The sequence below is a fragment of the Cydia pomonella genome, chromosome 2, assembly GCF_033807575.1.
Source record: "Cydia pomonella isolate Wapato2018A chromosome 2, ilCydPomo1, whole genome shotgun sequence".
NCBI lineage: Eukaryota > Metazoa > Arthropoda > Insecta > Lepidoptera > Tortricidae > Cydia > Cydia pomonella.
Window position 1 is genome coordinate 20,939,420 of NC_084704.1, and position 12,786 is coordinate 20,952,205.

The window sequence follows — 12,786 nt, forward strand, 5'->3', positions numbered from 1 at the left end:
ATTTTACATTTAAAATTGCACCTATGAGTGCTGACCTCGCGCTCCTCGTAAACGCTTCATACTGTCTATGAAATATCTACTACAAGTACATAAAAACTTTAAGGCCCCGTTATTTGAAACGTCTTCTTGTATTATCTTGACTACTGACACAGCAAACAGCTAGGCTGTGAAGTGTAAAGTTTATGTGAATGAATTGTTTTAGAGTGCTCCCGTAAGGCTCGCCGGGCCCATTCCGTTGCTCGCCACCCACTCGTTGAATGGATAATGAAACACGTGTAAAATAAATACTTAAAGAAATTACATTACTCCCATAAAAGCCTAAACAAACTAAAAAATAAAAAAAAACAGCACACGTATTTTTATAATTTTATTTTTCTACATCGTCATACTACAGTTATAGTTAATACATCTACACTACGCTACATTTTGCTTTTTTGTCTTTAAAAATTGAAGCTATCCAGCTGCCTCTGCTGGCATATCTCATTCTATACTAGATTTCAACATAACATAGTACGAAAATGTTGATTTGAGGATCTGAAATAAAATAAAATATATTCAAGCATGCTATGAAATAGCGTCACATGTTATGACCCTTATAATAGGTAATAGGCTTAGAAATTTATGTATAGGTTTCCGTTTCAAGCGCAGTAGCTCGAGAGCGTCTTTTAAAGATAAAAAGCGATGAAGCTCTCCAATGGTGAAGGCCGGATTCTAACCGGCATCTTTAGTTATCCTGGCTAACGGCGGAACCTGTCCCAATTTTTCTATTTTATGTCATCTCAGAAAGACTAAGAGTCTTTGACCAACTTCAATCGCCTTGATTCAATGCACAACGTCATAAATTTTTATTTTATTTTGTTTTAATGGCGGGTTGACAAAATATCCACGCGAAGGGCCATTACAGATAAGCTGAAATTAAGTATCTGAATCTGTATTGTTACATTGAATGATGAATATTGTAGTATTAATTTATACTCTTATATAACCAGACATCGAAGACAATATTCGTAATCCTCTGAATTCACAAAAAAAAAACATTTTGGTGGAAATATTGAAAAAACTTCTTTCTATAATTCGATTACGAGTATGTTTGTTTTGTCACTATCAAGTTTAAATATGGAGGTTTAAATGCTTCCGAAAAGCTTTAGATAATCGACAATGCATGCTTGAATTTAATTATTTAAAATTTATTCCACATAAGAAAAACTTATCGTACAAAAAGGCGGACTTAATGCTAAAAGGAATTCTCTAGCAGTCAACCTTAAGGCAAAGCAGAGACATTGTGGGCGGTGCTACTACTACTAACAAAGTATAAAACACAAAGCTAAATTTAAAATTATCATACATACGCAAGAACATCAAAAAGTATACAATACATTCTGTATAAATGTGTATGCCTATATCTTATACCTTTAAATGAGCAATTCTTGTATATATATAAATATATATATTTCTGTGATCTCGGAAACGGCTCTAACGATTTCGCTGAAATTTGGTATATGGGGGTTTTTGGGGGTATACAATCTATCTAGATTAGTCTTATGTTTGGGAAAACGCGTGTTTTCGAGTTTTCATGCGTTTTTCTTCCGACGCAGAATATGGTCGCTAATTTCGTGTTGCCGGCCACTGTCCGTCTGGTCCAGCGGGTTAAGACGCGGACTGCTAAACGAGTGTTACGGGTTCGAATCTCGCCCGGTGACTAAACTTTTGTTTTTTTTTATATGTTCAAGTTTATATATAATTTTTTAATTTTTATTGTTTTAGACAAGTTTAATTTAGTAAAAAAACGTAGTTAAGATTATCACCTATAGACCACCATATTACAATAAATAGTTATAACCGAGCAAAGCTCGGTCGCCCAGGTACTAAATATTTATATACAATATATAAATTTTAGGAATCCTTCATTCTACTAGCAAAGAATCACAGTAGGTACGCACTTTTTTTTGTAAAGCGAACTTATTTGGAGCATTCTTAATATTAAATTAAGGGGAAGTCGGTTCTAAAGGCGCGTCATCGGCACGCAGAACGAGTTCCACATGAAACCTGTGTGATGTGGAGTGAGGGATAAAGTCATTATTACCAGAAGAGCGGAGCTAACGGTCGTGGAAAACGCCGACCTAGGTATATAAATTGACTGCCTGTTCCAAGTATTCATAGTTTAGAAATAAATGCATGAAACCGTTGAAGAACACGTACGACAATACACGGAATGTACTGTTTGCGGAGATTGCCTACGCGATAATATAGTAAACACTATATTGCTTTTATGATATGAAGTCTCGACAAACTTATGCAATTCAGTTATAATACCCCGCTTCTCCTCCTCATCTTAACTTACCGATGCCAGAGGCCTTACTCCAGCTCTTAGCCCACCGGACGCTTTGAACACCAAAGGAGTCTGCATTCGGCGCAAGATTGGTAGTAGTAACTTTTGATTAGGTACTGACATCTTCTCCCAAGGCACGCTGTACAGCAATAGCGGTAGGTCATCCGTCTTTGAAAATAGGTACTGTATTATTTTTAGTAGTAGTATTTTACTAAAATATATACTTAACCGAATTGAAACTGTCGTGAACCAAACAAACATTAAGCTAATTATACGTTTTATAATTATGATAATAGAGTACGAGTAGCCGTTCACGGTAGCTGTGCCGTGTACTGCTGGTTAGGGTAGTTTTGCGCTCTCGTTGCAGGGAGGCACGGTGGCGTGTTTCGATCACCCAACACTTGTAGCGACAAACAGAGCAAACTCACTATGTCTAATACTTTTTCAAAACACTCACTAGTATTCTGCTCAAGAATTACAGGCTTCCATGCTGGCGACACAGTCCAGCCGCTATTCCAATTGAAATTAGGGCACCGCCCAATCTCGATCGCTTTCCGTTTTCTACGTAGTGCGTAACATTTTCACGTACCAGTAATCTCGCCTTGTCGAATCAAAGATAGTGCAACGTGCCTGTATCCAGGGCGTGCTCTACCACTGCGAATTGCTGCGGTTCATCTTCTTTACATTCTGTATGTGATCTAACAATCTTGTGGACACGTTGCTTCCGGTTTCTCCTATGTAGAATTTACCGCAATCGCATGGTATCTGCGGCAGTACGCCGGACGCAGCTATGGCTACTCGTGCATGGTTAGTGCTTAAAAATGGCGACCTAAGCACTCCGAAACATGACGCGCGAGTGATTATAATTATACAATATAAGTAGATATAGCTTAAAATATATCTACTTATATTGTATTTAATACCCACGATCCCGAGAACAAACAAAAATATTACTTTACTAATCCGCGAAAAGATAACGTGCTAACTCGTTATACTTACTTGCGTTATTTTACATTCAATTAATGAAACCCGCCCTCCCACCGCAAAAATAAAAATATAACAACCTCCTACCGAAAGTACAAAGCCCGACATGTGTTTCGAATCTCTACGAGCAATCCTCGGGAGATGTTGACAGTCCGAAGTCCGACGATTGAATGAGCTGTCTAGAATGGTCGGCCATATTTTTACCTTGACTACTCCCCCTACTGTGCAAGCATGAGTGAGATAGAAAATTCGTAATAACGGCGATGACGCAACATTCAACTGTTCGTAAAGAATCATTCCCCTATTGTTATAGTGAGATTTTTCTAACATCACATATTTGACACATGACATTTGATGTTTGAAGTGATGTGGCTAAGTCAACATAATATGTCAAATCCAGCAATCGGATCGATTACAGTTACGATTTGTGAGATCGAATCGATTACCTATATAAAAAATCAATATTAGGAACCTGCACAGCAGTCATACATGCAAATTATACTGCTAGTGACTATTTAGTATTAGCAAAATCAGGCATTTTTAGATCCAAAGTCAACTAAATTCAAATACAAGCAAAGTCAAAGTCCAAAAATACGAGCCAAGGTAACCAGATGTGAAAGAGAAGAATCCAAAAATAAAGCCAGGTGAAAAATACGAAAAGAAACGGAATATGCGCACAGTAAGGCGGAGAAACTTCGACAGACTGCGCATTTGACATTTGACAAACGAATGATTTTGACGTCAAATTTGATCCGCTCAGAAATCGACATATTTTTTGCAAATCGTACGGTAAAGATCTATTATTATAATGGATTTTTAAAAGTATTTGTTTAAGTTAATGTTTTCTTAGTTATAATACCTTATTTTTGTATTTTCTGTAGGTTATAAATATATCGATTTTATCGATTATCTTTAACTTACGAATATGTTACCCGAATCGAAAAAAATGATTTGACCACAACGCTGGTTTTAAAAAAAAAGACCCTTAGGACGTAAACGTTTGTGCAGTGATTTATTATTGTTAAATACTTCAGATATACGATGCGAAAAAAATAACTATAAGCATAATTACATTCAAAAAGTGAGTGTTGTTTAAGTGGTAACGAAAGACATATTATAATTGCGTGGTTTTGTTTTTAATTATGTGAATGGATCATACACATTTACATTATATGGGTGCTGTCATGTGTCAAATATGTGATGTTAGAAAAATCTCACTATAAGCACAGTTTAATTATGTTAATGCCTATTCCCTAATAAACCTAATCAAGCTGTGCTAAATTTGCAAACTTTCCCTTATAGCTATTCTAACACTAGGTATTAAATTAACGCAATGGTCATGTGCAAAGTACGAGAGTAGTAAATGCGATTTTTGCATTCCTTGTGGCAATAATGGATTTATGGGTCCAAATTGTCATACTGCTTAATATCTTAAATTACTAAAGCGCCAATGTCGTGCTCACAGCCAAAAGTATCTTTATTTTTGCTTTGGCACGCAAAAGTGTTGAACGTTTTTAATTCTTCTTAACCGTTAACGAAACGAACACAACATTTACCTTAATATGAATTTGTTCTAAAGCAAGCGACATTAATATCAGGCCTCCCATGTGAAACTGCATCATAATTACATACGACAGTCTGTTTGCTTTATCCTGAAACCAAATAAAGACATTTCTAGCAATGAAATCTAATCTTCTCTAGACAAAAAGCACCAGCTGGAGCCGCTCATGCCTAATATCACCCGGGGCAATTGTTGCAGCGCATATTTTGTAGACTGGCTTTAGTTTCGAACATTGGAAATCGTATTCTTACGAAAACGCGGCCAATTTTACTACCTGTATGAAATAAATCGCACAAGATGACTCACCTTTAGATTCATGTAGGTATATTATAATAATAAATTACAACATAAATGATTAGATTAACTATCTGAAATGAATTTATATAAATAATATGCATGCACAATGTTAAACCGTAATAAGCTTTGAAACTCAACAACGAAATTTTCACCCAAACCGCAAGACACATAGCAATTTGCCTGAACTACGCGGCATAATGACTGATTAGTTTCAAAAGTTGCCTCATTAAATGGTGTGTGTTAATAGTGCAACAATGTCTTACGCGGTAAATAACTTGGTATCAAATTGTTTTGACGTTGGTAATTAGGTAATTTATTCTTTATAATTTTGCTCAGTGTAAGGTTCCGTAGTTGCCGAACCGTTACGACGGCCTGCCATGAAAGGAGGCTATTAGTGGGTAACATGTACCTACATAACAATCAAAAGGGTGTACCTTCGCAGCACTTGGACGTCTATTACTAAAGAAAGAAGTGTATTTGTGAAAACTCAATACCGGCTTAACCAATCATATTCGCTGTAGTTTACATTAACATTATTTACTAAGCGTTACTTTTTGTTTTTTTTTTGTTTTTGGGTTCAAAGTTAAAACCCCCCTTTTAGAGCGAGAATATGCTCTCTATAAAAAAATACAAGCAAAAGGAATCTTTGCGGCACTGACGTCGTTTTAATAAGAAAATAATAATGATCCAACCGATCCGAAAGTATTTAAGTTTTATTTTCTGATATTTTTTAAATTACTTTTTAATATTAATATTCATACTCAAAAATATTAACCTGTAATATTCAATACCGGGTTCGCAGGATCCAGTTCTGGCATAAAGAGAAAAGGGGACGACCGGTTGTCCTTACAAATGCAGTCACCTTTGTCCTCTGTAGACATTGAAATTGTGGATAATATATTTTTTAATATTTTTAATCTGTCTCTGTATATATTTCTTATGTAAACAAAGCATTTGTATATTATCTTTTTAGGGTTCCGTAGTCAACTAGGAACCCTTATAATTTCGCCATGTCCGTCTGTCTGTCTGTCTGTCTGTCCGAGGCTTTGCTCCGTGGTCGTTAGTGCTAGAAAGCTGAAATTTGGCATGAATATATAAATCAATAAAGCCGACAAAGTCGTACAATAAAATCTAAAAATTTAATTTTTTTAGGGTACCTCCCCTACACGTAAAGTGGGGGTGAATTTTTTTTTTAGCTTCAACCCTAGAGTGTGGGGTATCATTGGAAAGGCCATCACATCAACGCGCAGCCTAAACCGCCAGTTCTAGTGATTCAAAATTTAGCACGTAGGTTCTTTAGAAGGTCTAGGGGTGCACTAAGAAAGGATTTTTCAAAATTCACCCCTTACAGGGGTGAAATGGGGGTCCAAAGTTTGTATGGGGAACAAGATTAGTTAAACTATTTTACTCGAAACTTTACAAGAGTATTTCTAACGATAAATGAGTAAACACGTGTTTCAGGTTTTTTTGAGAATTCAACCCCTAAAAGGGGGAAATATGGTGACTAAGCATAAAAATCAACGTGGGTATTCTTTCTATGGTTTACCGGTTAGCTGATTACGAAAATAACGTTAACAACGATTGTGAAATCTAACGAGGTGGACGTGAAATACAAATCCCCTGTTGGTATACGTTGGGGTTCAAATTACTATATATCACTATTAGTGTCATTTTTATGGTTTTTAGGGGCGTTCTTTTTCGAAAATTGCATTGAATGATTTTAAAATTTAATATTGTGGACTTGAAAAATGTTGAAAGTATTTTTGCCAAATTGCAATTCAATCGTTCCAGTAGTTTTGGAGCAAATCAGTTGTAACACATGGATTAACAGACAGCCACACGTGATCCTATAAGGGTTATTTTTAGCTTTTGAGGTATGGAACGAGACCCGCGTTATCCTAATGGATACTACGACAGGACTGTTTCTCCCACGGTCAGTTCTATGCGGCGTGCTCCCGGTTCACCTCAAAGTTCTATTCTAGATACCACTTTCAAACATGTCTAAAAATGTTGTTCTGTGTTCATAAGGAAGTACTTTAACAAGTATAAAGTTGTGGAATACTTCATGCATTTTTCAGAACATGATTCTAAATCTAATAATCGCGGACAAACATATATATCTACATGCGTTCATACAAACATACGGGTCAAACTGAAAACCTTAATTTTTTCTTTACGCGGGTGAAGCCGAGGGCTAAAGCTAGTATACATTAAAATGAGTTAAAATATTTCCTATAATGTCAATACCCAGAAAGGAAAATACAGACTATTGTAAGGAGAAGTGATCATCTACTACTATCGTCTTAATACCGTTATTAGAAAGCCCTAGTTGAAAGTAAAAGCCCTGCAACGATAAACAGAGTAACTACATAGGCTACTTTTTTTTGAAATCCGCCCTCTGGGGAGAGAAAGGAATTAATTCAGACAGAACTCGACCTTGGCGGAGCCTGGGGGCCTATTCAGGTAGTCATTTCTTGTTATGAAATGGTTATGGATATGATCTGTCTGCTATCAACAGTACATTTCTGGTTGACGAATTGTGACTGTCGACAGCTGTCATAACAAGAAATGATTATTCGAATAGGCTTCCTAGTTGTTAGGTTTCAGTGATATGGAGAATAAACAAATTAAGCGTATTTAAAACAGTGTATAAATGTTATTTAATGGTATCTATTTAAGTACGTCAACGTCATAGATGTAATATATTATCCACCTTATTATAAAAAGCGTAAACATATCTTTGACGTACAGTTGACGACGAGTAAATATGACGACGAGTTGTCCTCAGGTAATCAGTACAGGTGAAAATTATTTTTATTAATATACAGATTAAACATTCAATGTACGTACCCCAATCATTATTTGGTATAGTAGTAAACTGTCAACGATTAGGTTGTGAGCATAATTGATAGCTACATTTAATCCAAACGCAGCCTGGATATCTTTGAAAGTGCTGTAACAATTGAGTATCAAACATATAATATATGTTGTACAACTTATTAATAAAACAAAATTGCCAGAGTACTATACGCCAAATCCTGGCTGATTGTGATGTAACTAAAAACTAACCCTACCACTATTTATAACTACTCACATTCAAAGAATAAATAATTTATACTTGTACTTGTATAAATAAAAACATTCAACCGCATTGAATGACCTCCTTCACTTCAATCCTCTTTTTAATATTTCAATAAATCTTTTATTAGAAAAAAGCAAGCTTGTTTATTACTTAGGTACTTACCTTAAAATGAAAGAATGATATTTTATAATGTCAACAATTCTTCTTTTAGTTTGAGATTCATCTAGCTTTGTAGCAAAATAAGTTTTTATCTTGTATCTTAGTACGTCTATATGACTCAGAAAGTGAAAAATGAAAATAAAGTTAATGGAATCATAAAGAGCAAAGACACAGCATCCAGTACCGACGAGATACACGTTCATGGCGTGAGTTATGGCCCATGTATTGTAGTCATAACCGTAGTCAAACGGCATCCACAAGTACAAACATGTTTCCATCCGTACCAGCCGTTTTTCTATTAGTTCTTTGTTTTTAATATTGTTCATAAGAGGAACGAAAATCCATAGAAGCCAATCGAAAAGAATGAAAGTTACAAGACACAACGTGATCCAACGGGTGTAGCGTTCCACTTGAATTAATTTCTGCAAAAACAAGCAGTGTTAGGGGTGTTTTCTAAGAAAAAAATACGCCCCTAGTTTGAGAGCCCAACTAGATAGCGCTTTACGGAGCCATATATTTTGTAAAATGACCTTGTGACTTGCGACTCAATTATTAAACGTCAACTTTTGAGAATCAGAACTATTGCATAATCTACAGTATGGCACCGTACAGCGCACATCTATGTATGTATTTCAGTTATCAAATTCAAGACACCATTTTTTCTTAGACTTTATTCCTCTTCTACTAAATAAATCTCTACATTATATCGGATTAGAATCGGCACCTGATATAAAAAAAAAAACTTGTAGGATTAATATGGGACTTATATCAGTTAACTGTCATTCGCGCGAACGCCTCGCTCGAATACAAGTACGGACAAGTCCGAGCCACTCGGACTCTTTACTGCGAAATGAACGCGTGAATAACAGCTAACTGATATAACCCCAATATGATTCAAATATCGTTTTGATGCAAGGTGCACGTTCGAATTGGCGTGTAAGTCTACCAAACCAATCATTACCCAACTGAAAATGTTTTTTTAAGCCAAGCAATTTTCTAGTTACGCATTTTGGCTAACTTGTTAGTGTAGGAACACGCGTTTGGAAGGTTTAAAATGTGAACTTCATTAGATAACGATTTGAATGAATTATACAATGTGTAAATTCAATTGAGGGGAATATTTAAACAGCAGTTAGCATAGGACTACAGGACGATACGAGCTTTTTTAAAGTAACTGTCAACGCTTGTTTGTAAAAAAAAACTCGTATCTCGTAATGTATGTCATGTTATGTCTCGTAATGTTTGCAATACATTGCTGCTTGGACAATTTTCAAAAATTTATTGTGAGATCATAATTAGGTGTAACTTAAAAAACTTCTTAATCATTTTCAAAATAATAATTAAAGATAACAGGGATAAATTTTATATCTGGGTCGAATTGCATAATATAATACAAGCAAATACTAGTTAATACTATTAGTGATTTTACATACAAAACCACTAATAGTTAAGTATTAGCTTGTATTTTACTGTGCCATTGGCCCCTATTTTGATTTATCGCCCGTTTTGGATTTACAGACTGTATATATATATTGACATATGATAAAATCAAGTTGAGGTTTTTAAACTTGCTATAGGTCTCCTTAAAACTGAAACGATTTCCCGATGGTGGCTTGATACTTCGGGTACATTGGATTCTATCTTTGCAAGCAATACGTCTTGCTTATCCCATGACAGCTGTTATTGGATAGTATTCCACTACGTCTTATAATTGATTCTGATATTGGGGTTGCACTTCAAGTAAAAGTACCTACTTTGGTCGACATGAAAAAAACCATTGTTGGCATTTTACGGAGCGATCAAGTAAAATAATGAATGCTTAAAACAATTTATGTACTTATGAAAGACATCTTCTTTCATTTAGCAATACAAAATGCTTTATAATCTCTGCAATCTATGGGTCATGCCGAAAGAGGTATTTTTATTTTGCAATTAACGTATAATGTGAAGAGATTGTGTAAAAAAAAAAAAAAACAGAGTTTTTAGGTTGCGTCCAACAAGTAATTTTCCAAAAACGAACTTAAACCACACTCTTAAAATCAAATGCCATTATATAAATGATATCTTTACCTTCTTTATGAAAAGATCCTCGTCGTCAATAAAATTGTTTAGGTGTATTTTATCCATGAGCTCTTTCATTATTTGGGGGTAAGCTGGTATCATGCAAATGAATATCTTTGCCTAAAAATATGTTTATAACACAGATAACAAATTGACAAATTACATTAGTGACCTATTCAGTGTCATGTTCTCCCTGCTGCACTATGGCCAACAAAATGTTGTAAAAGGTAATCTCGACACGAATTCCATAACGTCGGATATGAACATCCGAACAAAATACCATACTAAATAGTGAATTATCTTTATAAGAAACTGACTGGTATTTCTATCATTTTTAGTTTCCAAGATACAGCCAGCACATAGGGTCGGATTTCATGATTTTCTTTATTTTCGTGAAGCACAAAGCATTATTTTCACATCCGTCTTTTTCCATACTTTGGCCTCGCAGATGTTTCAATTTTGTGGTTAAAGCGTTAAGTGATTTGAGACTTTATGCATCTAAAATGTAGACACATTGTGAGGAGTGTTTCCGTGGATAGGACGTTTTGCACATCATTTTAATAATAATACTACGTTTCAGATCTGAACTTGAGATCTTATGCCTAAAATATACTAAATGTTGAGTGTAAACTCAAAATACGATAGTGTGTCTCTCTTGTACCTACTGTCAATTGGGAGAAAACAAAAAGTCGGTTTTACTGAATTTTGAGCAAAAATACCGCCTTTATAAATACTTAGTATAAAAAGTACTTCAACGATTTCACTTCTCCGGAATAGAAGGTAAAACGGCCATTCTCAATAATAAAAAAGAATGGTCTTTCTAGCACACATAGTTTATGCAATAATGACAAACAAAAGTGCCAATTGTGTTTTGGCATTCCTGAAAACTTGACGTTTTTCACATCCGACCATATGGAATACGAGGCAAGATGTGTGGAACCTGCTTTAGAACTCAAAACAGACCAAGTGATTTAGATGACCGCGTACCAAACTATTTACCAAATTGACTTTTTAATATAATTATACACCATTGACTACAATATCTGAAAATTGAGTTATTATATGTATACCAAACTTTTAAAACTTCCTGAAGTGAAAACGCTATAAGTACAGAATTGTCAAGTACTTACATAAATACTCTTGCTTTCTATTTTCTTTCTCAGTTTCTACATTCAATATTAATTGTATTAAGCTAAACGAAGAGGGTTTTTCATACCTAAAAAACCGGTACCACGACTTACGATACTGAAAGTGTATATTAATAACAATACAAGGTTGGACTAATAAAACAAGAATATTATGAACAAAATCACTTACCACCACGACTGCAGTAGCTGGAATAATTGAAAACATGGTTCCCAAAGTTCTAAAATTAAGATCATCAAAATTTTTATACATGTATACAAACTGTAAAATTAAACACATCGGACTAAATATAAGCACCATCCAAGTATTGCATATGAAAATCTTGTGGATAGGAGGGAAACCCCACCAAGTTTGATTTCCCATCCTAAACACGTTCATTGCGAAAGCTAGTTTTTGATAAAATATCTGTTGCTTCGGAGGTAATCTGAAAGAAAAACAAAACATGCATTTGAATAAAGTTATTTATAATTTACTCTTTCGATAAAAAATGCTATAATTACAAATAGTATTCGAATTTCAAGTTTTCTTTGATGTCAACATTATTATTAACATGCTTGATCAAATCAGCTTCTTCGAACTTCATATCCAATATGTCTATATTTTTCAATTGTCGAAGTCGTAATACTAGACTGGGAAGTAAGAAGGACAAAATATATTTACGACAGTTGTTTGAAATAGATTTGTGTCCATTGTGTTACGAGTTATGATTGTATGGTCCCGTCTGCTACTTACCCTTTTTTTTTTTTTGTAATGTAGGCCCTGTATAGTGTGATCGTCAGTCAATGTTTCTAAGGCTTATACACGTACTTGAAAGGTAGGAGGAAAATATTCTCCCGGACGTCTCCCGGAGACACATTACACCGACCGTGCGGATGCTGCCCTTGTCTGTGTTATTTGATGCACACTGAGTCATTACCCGCCAGTGCATAAGGACTATTGAGAGTTAAAGGAATCTAAAATAGGTTAGTATATCTATTGTGTCAAAGCGATTAACGAAATACTGGACTAATGGATAAATAATATTTTCATCACATTTGTTCGAAAAAGATCGAGCGGGAGTTATGGAATGTGGAAAAAAAGCTACAACTCCCTAGAGATTTATTTTTTTAAATATACTTACACAATTTTCAATCGTGGCAGAATGCCGGTTAGATCTGTGCCTATCTA

The 12,786-nt window shown here is 35.0% G+C and overlaps 1 protein-coding gene across 3 annotated transcripts; it reads right to left on the reverse strand.

The window, feature by feature from the left end:
• Window positions 1-402: 402 nt before the first annotated feature.
• LOC133534620 (odorant receptor 4-like) lies at window positions 403-12,493 on the reverse strand. 3 transcript variants are annotated; one of them, XM_061873820.1, is made up of 8 exons: window positions 12,120-12,493; window positions 11,791-12,043; window positions 10,483-10,593; window positions 8,416-8,834; window positions 8,022-8,124; window positions 4,870-4,965; window positions 2,342-2,497; window positions 403-534 (listed from the first exon to the last, which is right to left on the reverse strand). In XM_061873820.1, the coding sequence occupies exons 1-8, from the start codon at window positions 12,200-12,202 to the stop codon at window positions 481-483; spliced, it is 1,275 nt and encodes a 424-aa protein (XP_061729804.1). In that variant the 5' UTR covers window positions 12,203-12,493; the 3' UTR covers window positions 403-480. The 3 variants fall into 3 exon arrangements, with proteins under 3 accessions (XP_061729804.1, XP_061729806.1, XP_061729805.1); XM_061873822.1 differs by lacking the exon at window positions 12,120-12,493 and having other exon boundaries at window positions 11,791-11,839; window positions 11,966-12,029; XM_061873821.1 differs by lacking the exon at window positions 12,120-12,493 and having other exon boundaries at window positions 11,791-11,839; window positions 11,917-12,029.
• Between the last annotated feature and the right edge of the window lie 293 nt (window positions 12,494-12,786).